Below are 11,661 nucleotides of genomic sequence, written 5' to 3' on the forward strand. Positions count from 1 at the left end.
TCCGATCTATTTGAAACCAGTGGTTGCATTGCATCCCATAAACAATACCTTGTGATTGCAACTTTAACTAAAAAGGTTTCAAATAAAATTATTCAATTTTTTTTCCATAAATTCTCTTTATAATTTTAGTTTCACGTTTTTAAAAAATATTCAGAATATGCCTATGATTGGTAATTTCGACCGAATTATAAAGGAAAATCTAAAAAAAATAATTGAAATTATCAATTTTCATGAAACAAAATCTAAATTTTGTTTTTTAAATAAAACCTCCAATTTGATTATTGAGTTAAAAATAAATTTAAATTTTATAAACTATCATTTTTAAATCTCAATACAATACTGACATGATATAGTGATATTATATATATATATATATATATATATATATTATTTGTTTTATATTTAATAAAAATGATATAGAAACTAAATTGTAAATATGGATGATGACGGGTTAGATCAATCAAAATGATTTATCACGTAAAATATCGATACGCCATGTTAATATTCAAATTTAAAAATGATAGATTGTAAAATTAAAATTTATCTTCAACTAAAAATCAAGTTAGAGTTTTTTTTCATTAAAATTAAAATTTAAGTTTTGTTTTGTGAAAATGTGTAAGTTAAGATTTTTTATTATTATTATTTTCTCTTTTTAAAACTTTTGTTTATCTTTATAAAAGCAACAATATAGGGCCAGATAGTTTTCACTTTTCATACAACGGTTCAGGCAAAGCAGCATCCATCACCATGGGCTTAATAGGCTCATATATGTAGCCCGGCCCATAAAATAATCCGAGTCCTACTGTGAAAACTATAGTCCGAATCTTACATGATTTTATACCACCTTTTTTTTTTTGGGGAAATGATCTTATAATGTTTATTCATGGTCTGCTTAAACTAAAATGTTTATTTTTTTTTTATCTAAAAATATATATGTAGAGTTTTGATATTTATTAAATGTATACATTGTATTTATATAAAACTTCAAAGAGAGGAAGGAGACAACGAATTGGCTTCGTGAGAAAGCATAACCACGACAAGACTCGAGGCAATTAGGTGTCTTCCACATGGGATTTCCATTACATTAATTAGTTTAATGATAAGATGGATAAATATAATATATATATATATATATATATATACATACACTAAAATTATATTGAAATAAATAAATGTATATATGTATGTGGCAATGATTTTGGGTTGATATATATATATATATATATATATATATATATGTTTTAAAAGCATCTTGTCAATAGATTATGTTAGTTGGATGAGGTTGTCAATGATAGTTTTGGTAAAGTTTATATATTTATTTAATAATTAAAAAATTAATGCATTCTAAAATAAATAAGTTTTATATATTTATTTAAATACATGACGAAAATAACAAAAAACAAAAAATAAAAAACTAATCAACAAATACTATGGAACCATATCCAAAGGTAATGCTTGGTCCAATTTTGTCTGCAAGTCACCACCTAACTAAGAGATCTTAGTTGTGGAGAGGATTATGATTATGTAATATTTAGATTTGATTTGATTTTTATATTTTTTTATATTTATATTGATTAAATAAGATGTATTGTGATTCTATTTTCTACCTATAAATATTGTAATTTTCTATGTTGAATAATGAGAAATCCACTCTTTTTCTATTATGGTATCAGAGCTTGTACGATTAAACGTCGTAAGGATCTCTTCTAAACCCGCCTTTTAACCTTTTCGATTGGAAAATTTCGATCGTCGATTCGCGCATTTGCCCCACATTTTTTTTTCTTTTTTTTTCGGCTTTAACCGCGCTCATTTGCGCAATTTATTTTCTTTTTTCAGCATAGCTGTTAAACCATCGCTCCTTTTGCGTCGTCGACATACTCGGTCAAATATCCATAATTATTCAAACGCGATTAAATTCCAACATTCTTCTTCATTGATCTGATTGTCCACATCATCTCCTTAATCTCGTTCTTCATTGCTCTTCCTTTTCAATTCTCGCCCTCCCTTCAACCCCTCGACATAGAGTTTTAAATACGAGTCTCCTTGGTTCTCGAAACATAAGTGTTCAACATTCTGATAGATGATGTTCGACCCAACTTGTTTTTTTTTTCTCGTCAACGATCACTCTGGTAACAGATTCAACTACATCCGGATATCCTAGGGATCCATAATTGCTTCCATCTTGATTGTTCATCTTGTATAATTCGACGACATCAATATTGGGCACTTCAATGACAGTCCAGTCAAAATTTAGTTGAGAGGATCTGAGAATGTCTGAATATTCAAAATTTGCTTTCATGTCAATCATCACGCAAGGAATGTGAGAGAACGACATAGTGTTGTTATAGTGCTCAATGATAACACCTCGAATTATACGATATGAATAATTAAGATAGAAGCAATTACATATATAAAGGGATTTGAGATACAGTTGAATGTGTGATCGGAGAAAAACAAGTTACAAAAATTTTCGTTTTTTTTTCAAGAAAAACAACAATATACAATGTGAAAAATGACAATTAAGTAAACTAATTAGGGATGTCAACCAAGTCGATCCGCCCCGATCTGTCTGATTTTTTATTTATTTATAAAACCAAATTCGAAACCTATTCAAACTCAGGTTATAATCGAACCGAACTTTGATTAGAGTTTTCTTTTCTGTTATTAGTATCATTTTTTTTATAATTTTTAAAATCGGACTTTCGGGTTAATCCAAAACCCGTTTGGCTTAACCGGACTAAGTTAAAAATCTGAATAATTACTATAAAGCTTAAAAGAAACATAAAAGTACGCTCAAACACAAAGAATTCTATCATAATCTCAACATATTCTATATTCGAACTTGACTGTGTACAAAATATATTATTTTACTGTTAAATTGGGCAAATTTTCTTATTGAAAATTCTGAATATGTTATCTTTCTAGAACGAAGAATTATTAGATGGTGACGACTGCAAAATGATATAAGAATTAAAAAAAATGATATAAGAGACGTCCTAAATCCAATCATAAAGAATCAATCCAAGACACAAAAAATAAAAATAATTAAAAGATAATAAATCAGAATGAACCGAACGGGCTGACGTGGCAAGAACATGGACCTCTCTTGATACGGTTTTCTCGAGAACGAATCCCACAAATCCGCGTATGTCCATGTAAAGTGGAACCACTTCACATCACACTCGACGGATTCGTTACAAAAACCGAACCGCCAATTAAGATTCGATTTAACTCTGCACTTATCCTCTCGGTTCATGTCTTGTCCAAACCTATATTTATTTCCCCATCCTTTCACCGTATCTGTCTTACCATGGAAGATCACATGATCCTATATTAAAAATTAAATATTTGATTAAAAATATCACGTATATTCATGATATTACCTTTATATCAACAAACCCAATTAACCATTTGTGATTTACGTGAAAATATATCATTGTAGTTGGAATTGAAGCACCAAGCCACAAGCCCATCGAGGAGGGGGGGTCGGTCCATATAATGTTTATTTATATAGAAACCCCCTTCTAAGGGTTGTATTTCCAAGAATCCAATGCTCAGTCCAGTAGAAACAAAGGCAGGACGATCAAATATAATACCGAGTGAAAGCAAGTTACATACTCTGATTCACTTTAAGCTCAATCATCTCAGGAACTTGCACACACGCCAGAAGTTCATCCCCCACTGAAAAGACAATCCCGAAACCAACCCAACGGACCAAATGAGAAGAAGAAACACAAACCCGAATGCTTAGAGATATCCAGTTCAGATCCTCTGGACTTTATCCGCCTTGACCAGCGGATTCGCCTTAGCGATAGCATCACGACCAGCTTCTTTGAAGTCGAAGCTACACTCGTGCTTCTCCGGGTACCTGTGATCGCCGCAGAACGTGCTGCCGCACCTGCACTTGAACCCCATGATCCCGACCTTCTTATTACAGCTGAAGCACCGGTTGGACACTGGTCTGGACGGCTCGCCCTGGTCAGCTGTTGCTGCAGATGTTGTCTCGGTGGCAACAATGGCTGCTTCTTCAGACACGGGCTTGGGTTTTGAAGGCTGTTCTAGCTTTGGGAGCCTGCCATTTGACGGCTTGAATGACTTCTCGACACTGGCTTTGGCAACAGCGTTCTGCTCCTCCTTGGCTCGGAGGTCTCTGTAACATTTTGAGCAGAGGTTCATGTTGGAAGGCGACCCGAAGAAGCCGCAGCCATTAGCGCAGAGCTTCGGCTCTGATGGTGGGAAGCTTGTACTGTCGTTTTGCTCAGAGCCCATCTTAGTTCCGAGTTCCTTTCTTCTACTTCTCGGTTCTTCTGAACAAATCATATAAAAAAAAAGTTATTTCCTGTCTGAGTAAATCTTTCAGATCTTCAGATGATATTTGAGTTTAATCCCAAAGGCAGGGTTCAATGAGTTCGCAAAAGCCATAAGCATTTCGACATCAACTTGACGGAATTCATGATGCCCCTATTGCAAAATTGGATCAGATCGGCGAATCAAACGAACAAAACAACACCTTTAGTCATGTTATGTTCCAAGGCAACAAATCTCGACCAATGAAATGAAGGAAGAGAATTCTACAAAAAAATCGCAGCGATGCCATCCCACGAACCGAATCCCAGAACCTTTTTTCCTCGGATTCGATAAGAATCCTTTGTGAAACCGAAGTGACAAAAAGAACCCAATTCTAAGAACATGTCTAAGCCTGTTTTTCCGACGATTTCTCACAGGTTTTCCCGACGAAAACCAAAAAAATTGTACCGATCATTCGTCAACAAACACAGCACAAACACAGACTCGAAATCCCTCCATCAAACAAGCCAAAGGCGAAGGCGAATTAGATTTACCTGTCTGGGATGTTCAAGGAGACTTTTCCCCAGAATCAAAGCTTCTCGCAATTTCCCGAAGAACTTATCTAAAACTCCGTGGGTTTCTTAATCTTCCAACGAAGATCAACAAGAATTCGTCATCAGATTCTAGGAAAATTTTTCGATTTCTTCCGATTAGTCGCAACAAAACCCTTTTTTCCAGAGAGAGAGAGAGAGACCCAAACACGCAAGACAGTGGTTTCTCCTCGCCACGCGTATATATAGTGTATATATGAGGAGGCACGGTTTCCATTTTTCTTAATGGAAGGTGAGGGAATCAGGTACCGATGGTTCACCGTATCAGTCTGTGACAAATGAACCCTAGGAGCCCGGTAATTAATGATGACGTCACTCCACCTCACTATCTGATGATCGGACGGCTAATAACTGAAGAGTACGAGCCGTAATATTTCGAAACGTTGGGGGTGAAAAAAGTAGAAGTTTTCATTTTCCATTTTTTTAAAGAAATAACAAATACCAATTTGCCTTTTCTGTGTCAACACAAACATTACCTTTTTTATAATATGGAAAATGTTGGTCTGACCATAACACAAATGATATGTGGTCTGACTTTATGGTTCTCTAACCTATGGGTTAAAATAAATAAATAAAGGAGGCATTTTATTGGTGGAAACTTGGAGAAAATGAAAGATGTGCCTTCGACCTTACACCATTTTCCAAGGGAGATATAATTTTTTTTCTCCTTTTTAATAAAATATTAAATAGAAAAAAACACTTAGAAAATTGTACTTTCAAAATTTTAACATAAACACGGATAAAATTTTGGTGTTGAATGGTATTGGTTTTTATTTTGGAATTTTTGTTTTAGTTTTTGACTTTTGGATTCTATAAGTTTGTAAATTTAAAAAAAATTGGTTTTTAGTTTTTAGTTGATTTTTTTTCATAGAGTAGATTTTCGGGTTTTAGAAAAATCAAATTAAAAGAAACTTGATTGTGGATTTTTTTAATTATTAAAATCCAAAAACTCTAAGAACCCTTATCATTCAACATATTTATCTTAGTAAAAATATTTTTTTTAATCAATTTATAGATTTCCAATTAAATTAAAATAAAAGTATAATATTAATTCATATTATCAAGAGATTTCTAATGAAAATTAAATAAATATATTAATAGGAGTTTTAGAATATTAAAGTTTTGTTTATGACTTGCTGGTTTGAATAGACATACCTTACTTTGTAAATCTTTTTTATTTCTTGAACAATGCATTGTAACTCTTGAAATTAATTAAATCTAGATAAGTAAACCAATGTTTTTTTAATTAATATTAGATAAACTCTACTTTTTTTAAAAAAAAGGTTATAAAATATAGTATATATAATAAAAAAAATCTTAGTTTTTACTATAAATAATTTATTTAAACATCTGACAACAACTTAATTTTACAAATTTTAATATATAAAAGGAGAACAATATTTCTAAATTTTATAGACTCTATATCACCAATGGTTAGTCATCCAAATCTAAACTTCACAAATATAAATTTTGTAAGCTAAATTTTAAAGTATTTCTCTTTACATTTACTTTGCTTTGTATTTCTTGTTATGTGTTCTAACCCTTTTACAATTTCCTTATTTACAAGAGGCCAGAAGATAAATTTCTCATTCGAATTGTGGAGATAATGGAAATAGCGTGGGTATGGCACATTAACATAATTGATCTCTAGATAAATCCAATTAATTGTTAAGAATTAAGGACAAAGACACGCCCTTTAACAGGGGCGGACCCATTTTATATGGGGTGGGATCTTAGGCCCATCTAATAAATAAAAAATATTATCTCTATAAAAATAAATTTTATCTTTAGAAAACCGAAAAATGAGCTTGCACATGAGCCGAGACCAATGCCTCCGGGTCGTGTAAACTTGGTAACTGGCGAGTTCCGGATTAGACAGACGGTGTCGATGTTTCGAGGAAGTACCGAGATATCTTTGAACCGTTGTGTGTGGATCCTAGAATTCTTCTCTATCCAAATTATAAATATATACCAAACAATACAGACAACCCAATGTATCCTCCTATAATCCTATGTGCCGAGAAGCCAAACCGTAATGTCCTCCCAACTCGACCATGCGTGGATCGCCGATCGTTGCAACCCCACCTAATACATAGATCGTCGATCGATTCTATGAATTCTTCGTTTTCCCCCATTTCATAACCTTTTCAACTTTACTAAATAATGATAAATCCATTGTAACCTTTTTGGCCGTCGTAATTTATATACAACATTATTATTATTTTATTTGCAAAAAAGGGGGAAACCGATATTATTTAAAGAAAATGGGGGCCTACCGGACAAACGAATACAACCGTTAGTGGCAGAATCGAAAATATCCGGAAGTATGAGGGGTAATTCCAACCTCGCCGGAATTTCAGTCTCGTCGAACGATGATAAGACGCGCCTCGAAACCCCACGACGGACAAAAAGAAGACTCCCCTGCTACTGAGTTTACGACAATACCCTCACAGTCATGTGCTTGTAGGGGTATTATCGTCTTTTCATTTATCCCTCTCCCTTGTCCAATTAAATTCAAAAATTTCGAGTCGTTACAAAAACCGGAGCGTACTGGCTTTTCTTCACTGACTGGTTGTACCTTCCTCCGCTTCGAGGGGTTGTACCTTAGCGCAACGGCGTCGTTTTGCGTTTTTCGGAAAGGGGATAGAATTGACGTTCTGTCGCTACAGTGAAATCACCGTGCAGCGAAATCTGTGCCGTTTTTTTCTCCCTGACATGCCTTGTTTCTTTCTTCTTCTTCTTCATCAGAACCGATGAATCAGAGATTCTGAGGAAATTAGGGTTTCTTCTGATCGGATTCAGTGGGTTTGATTCACGTGTTGTAGTAGCGACGAGAAGTCTCTGCTGTGCTACTGTGCCTGTTCACGGTGGGTTAGCGTTTGTGTCCTTAACGGCAGGACGTGATCGTTTGGGGGGGGGGGAGAGAGAGAGTAATGGAGGTGGAGGAGGATATGGAGATTGAACCGATGATTTTTGAGGTGAGAGAGATCGATCTGGAGTATGAGTTTGATGCGGCTAGATGGTACGATTTCTCGCGTGAGGAGTCTCCGGTGGAGGCTCGGGTCGCGGAGCTCTGGTTCCAGACTGCGCAGTCCTACCCGCCGTCTCGTGAGTATCGCACATTCCAGGGCTTGAGTTTCGTTGTTTGCTTCTGTTTTAGTCGCGTCTGGGGATTTTAACCATGCAATTTCAGCTCATGGGGAGAGTACAAAATAGAGTAGATTTTGAAATTCTGTGGCGTTTCGGATTTGATTTTGTATCTGTTAGCTTACTTGAAACTAATGTTTCGTCCTTTATCATTCGGTAAATGACGTTACAAATTGTTGTGCGAGATTCACTGCTCATGCCTTCCAATCAGTCTGTAACGGTATGGGTGTATTTGTCTTCAATGTTAGGGGTTTGGCTGAAATTTTATTCTCAATGTGAAAATCATTTATAGCGTAGGATTTTTTTTCTATGTATAGGAGTTCTTCGTTGTTCTTGCTTTAGGGCGATTGAAATTTTATCCAGAAATAAAAGTTTCTCTGCTTTACTTTTGATCAAGTGAAGAACATTTTCATGATTCTTATATTTGGTGTATTGTCTTTTTTCTTTTTAGCTTTTGCAACAAAATTGTTACTCAGAGAGGATGTTTCCGATTACAAGACTGAGCTTTCAACAAAATCGGAAGATGGAGAAGCTGCAGCAGACATTTGTGATACTGACAGAGAAGGTGGGCATCTTCAAGATTATTCAGCCAAAGATGTGAATAAGACAGGTGAATATATAGCGTACGATATGTGTTGCTATATCTTTGACTGATTGCAAACTACTTGGATAACTGAGGTAGAAGTCCATGCACAAATTTGAAGGCCAGATGTTTGGATGTTCTAAAATGTCTTGTTTTCTCCCAGGAAATGGAATCCGCTCTGGGATTTTTACTACCTTACAAGGTGGAACTTTGAAGAAAGTTCCAAACCAGCCCTTATATAAAGGTGCTCACTTTATATGTTGTGAATTCCTTGAATGGCCATGTAAGGTTTAATTAACTTTACTGTATCATTATTATGGAATTCTATTAATGCTTCATCATTTGTTTTGTACTTTTGTGTTTACGACATAATCTAAGTTTTGACCGTATTTGGTGTTCTAATTTATTGGTCAAGCTCAATGCCCCCATAAGTAAATGCTTAGTATCTGATATTTTCAATTGTTTAATATTGCTTCCTGTTCAGTGTTCTCATTTTTTCTTCTTCTATCAGGACCAACATTTAGCAATCACATACACACTGATAAACCTAAATACCGACCAAAGTCAAGCATCAGGCCGACATCTAGGAGCTCAACATTGATGAAACCTACTGCTAGTCAATTGGCGAAACAAATTCACTCCAGGTCACCTTTTGGAGGAGCTTTAAATCTTGGGATCTTCTTTCTGTTGACTCAATTCAGTTCAAATAATACTTTGTTTGTTGGTCCCATAGACTCCATACGCAATTGGAACAAGTTAATGAGAAAGGCTTTAATGGTTCATCTGGGTCTGAAATTCAATCTGCCAAAAGGCAGAAGCTTGAAGGAGGTCTACTTCGTAAGGTAGGGTAGTCAGCAGCTACCATTTTCTTTCTGTTTTATTGGTTTAGTGTTTGTCAAGGTATTCTAAATCAAATATATCGAGGACCTTATCAACAATGTGCTAGGTGTATTCCATGTTCTGTTAACCGGTGGCAATGATAGTGATTTTTGCTTATCATGTTGAATGCGTCCAGAAACATGCTACATACCACACTCTGACAAGTTCTTTATTGCAGGTTGCTGATATGAAGCAGGAGATGAATTTTGTCCACAAAACACCCAAGAAGGTTAGCTAACTACTGTTGTATTATCCTGAGCTTGCTTATAGATTTTTTAATTTGTTTTGTATGTGGAAACTTCAAACTGTCAGGAAGAGTGCATTTTGAGTTGGAAAACATATAAAGGTTTTTGAATGGTTTTGCAGGAGGTAACTCTTGATAGAAACTTGCAACATGCTAGGACGAAGATAACCATTCCACAAGAACCTGACCTTGCAACAGCACAGAGGACACACAGGATACAGTTAGTTCCTGAATATTGATCAACAATTAGTTGTTTCTGGAAATGTCCTAGCTTACAGGCTTTTGCTTACTAATTATTTCAGGCCCAAGAACAATGTTATGACAGAACAGGCCTCAACAGCTGTATATCGGTTCAAAGCGCGGCCCTTTAACCGGAAAGTCGGTATCCGCTATTAGAAAATATTTTATACAAATGTGGATTATTTATTGTGTCTCAGCTCAAGCATGCGTCTGTGATCTGTAGATTTTCGAGGCTCCATCGCTGCCCATCAGGAAGAGGAGCACTCCAAAACTACCAGAATTTCATGTAAGCATCGGACAGTAACTTTGTCTGAGGTGCTACATTGTTCTAAACCGCGTTTTGTTGGCATAACATTTTAGCTCATATTTCTTTGGCTTTTATTCTCAGGAGTTTCACTTGAAGACATCAGAAAGGGCTATGCAACATTCATCGGCTATTACAACGACACCATATCAGTGCAATGATTGTGATAAGGTAATACCATCAGAATTTACTGGAATGGATATCATGTAAAACTGATCAAACAATTTTACTAGAGCACTTCATTCATTCTCTCATCTCGTGATCCAAGTGATTATATATGTCATTTGAATAACTTCTGCTTCTGAAGACACTGAAGTTTCTTTTTTGACAGGGATCAGAGAAAACTAATACAATTGTTCTCGATGGCGTTAACAGGGAAACTAGGAGGTATACTACCCATAAAATTACAGACGATGTAGAAACATACTAAGGGAGTGCTTCTTTTTTTTTAATTGTAACTTGGATTCTTGATTTTAATTGTCACACAATCTGAACATTCTTCAGACCAAACGCTATGGATATAGCTAACTATGATGTCTCCACCATAAATCGTGTTTTCAAAGCTCGTCCTGTAAACAAGAAGGTATGATTTTTTCTCGAGTTTGATTTGCATCCCACTAAATTCATTCCTATAGCCAAGGTTTTGGTTTCTGTCAAACAGATACTTTCTAGTAGAGGAGACATCGGTGTTTTCAGAAATAACAAGAGAGAAACAACTGTACCTTTGGTATGACATCCTTGACATGATTATTTACTGAGTAATTGTTGTCTCTATTTTTTTGACTGTTTTTGTTTGAAGGACACTCAAACTGTGTTTTGGATTTGAATCTTAGGAATTTAATTTTCATTCGGAAAAGAGGGTTCAGCCAGAACTTCCGACCGACCTTTTCAGTAAGGTGAGGGCTAATAGCTTGGTAGACAGTCTTACACCGATTTCTTGAACACTCTATTGGCGACCAAATGGTTCACTTGTGATCTTTGTGCACCATTCCCGCTCTGCTCGTCTGACGGTTTCCTATCTTAAATTGCAGCTCTCCATAACGTCAGAGCTCCAGCCAAACAATGGATCTCGTCCAAGGTTTCCTCAACCTACATCTAGATTAGTGAAGGTGCAGCAGCGTGTGAATATGGTTACATTTGATATTAATAACTTTTTTTAAAAAAGAAAAAATGCTTACAAGTATGATCATTATAATAGTGAGTTGAGTTTGGTATGTTTTCTTTGGTGCAAGGGTTCAAAGGAGAACATAATGAACACTGTCCAAGCAGGGAATGAGGTAAAAGCTCCTAACTAAAGGAAATTACTAAAGAGTCTGTTGGTAACTTTTATTTTCTCAAAGCTGATGATCCCCCCCCGTCGACAGTT

At 35.4% G+C, this 11,661-nt stretch overlaps 2 protein-coding genes across 3 annotated transcripts; one reads left to right on the top strand and one right to left on the bottom strand.

Annotated features, from left to right (window-relative positions):
- Positions 1-3,563: 3,563 nt before the first annotated feature.
- LOC104806353 (zinc finger A20 and AN1 domain-containing stress-associated protein 7-like) lies at positions 3,564-5,065 on the bottom strand. The gene is made up of 2 exons (XM_010531211.2): positions 4,842-5,065; positions 3,564-4,307 (listed from the first exon to the last, which is right to left on the bottom strand). The coding sequence occupies exon 2, from the start codon at positions 4,267-4,269 to the stop codon at positions 3,763-3,765; it is 507 nt and encodes a 168-aa protein (XP_010529513.1). The 5' UTR covers positions 4,270-4,307; positions 4,842-5,065; the 3' UTR covers positions 3,564-3,762.
- Positions 5,066-7,476: 2,411 nt separating this feature from the next.
- LOC104806354 (protein TPX2-like) lies at positions 7,477-11,607 on the top strand. 2 transcript variants are annotated; one of them, XM_010531212.2, is made up of 16 exons: positions 7,477-8,006; positions 8,497-8,655; positions 8,792-8,872; positions 9,140-9,272; positions 9,362-9,470; positions 9,686-9,736; positions 9,874-9,971; positions 10,054-10,129; positions 10,215-10,277; positions 10,380-10,466; positions 10,627-10,682; positions 10,800-10,878; positions 10,957-11,022; positions 11,129-11,191; positions 11,327-11,404; positions 11,528-11,607. In XM_010531212.2, exons 1-16 carry the CDS (start codon positions 7,832-7,834, stop codon positions 11,588-11,590), a joined length of 1,437 nt encoding a protein of 478 aa, XP_010529514.1. In that variant the 5' UTR covers positions 7,477-7,831; the 3' UTR covers positions 11,591-11,607. The 2 variants fall into 2 exon arrangements, with proteins under 2 accessions (XP_010529514.1, XP_019057240.1); XM_019201695.1 differs by lacking the exons at positions 10,957-11,022; positions 11,129-11,191; positions 11,327-11,404; positions 11,528-11,607 and having other exon boundaries at positions 10,671-10,682; positions 10,800-10,875.
- The last annotated feature ends 54 nt before the right edge of the window (positions 11,608-11,661 follow it).

This window comes from Tarenaya hassleriana, unplaced genomic scaffold, assembly GCF_000463585.1.
Source record: "Tarenaya hassleriana unplaced genomic scaffold, ASM46358v1 Cleome12, whole genome shotgun sequence".
Classification (NCBI taxonomy): domain Eukaryota; kingdom Viridiplantae; phylum Streptophyta; class Magnoliopsida; order Brassicales; family Cleomaceae; genus Tarenaya; species Tarenaya hassleriana.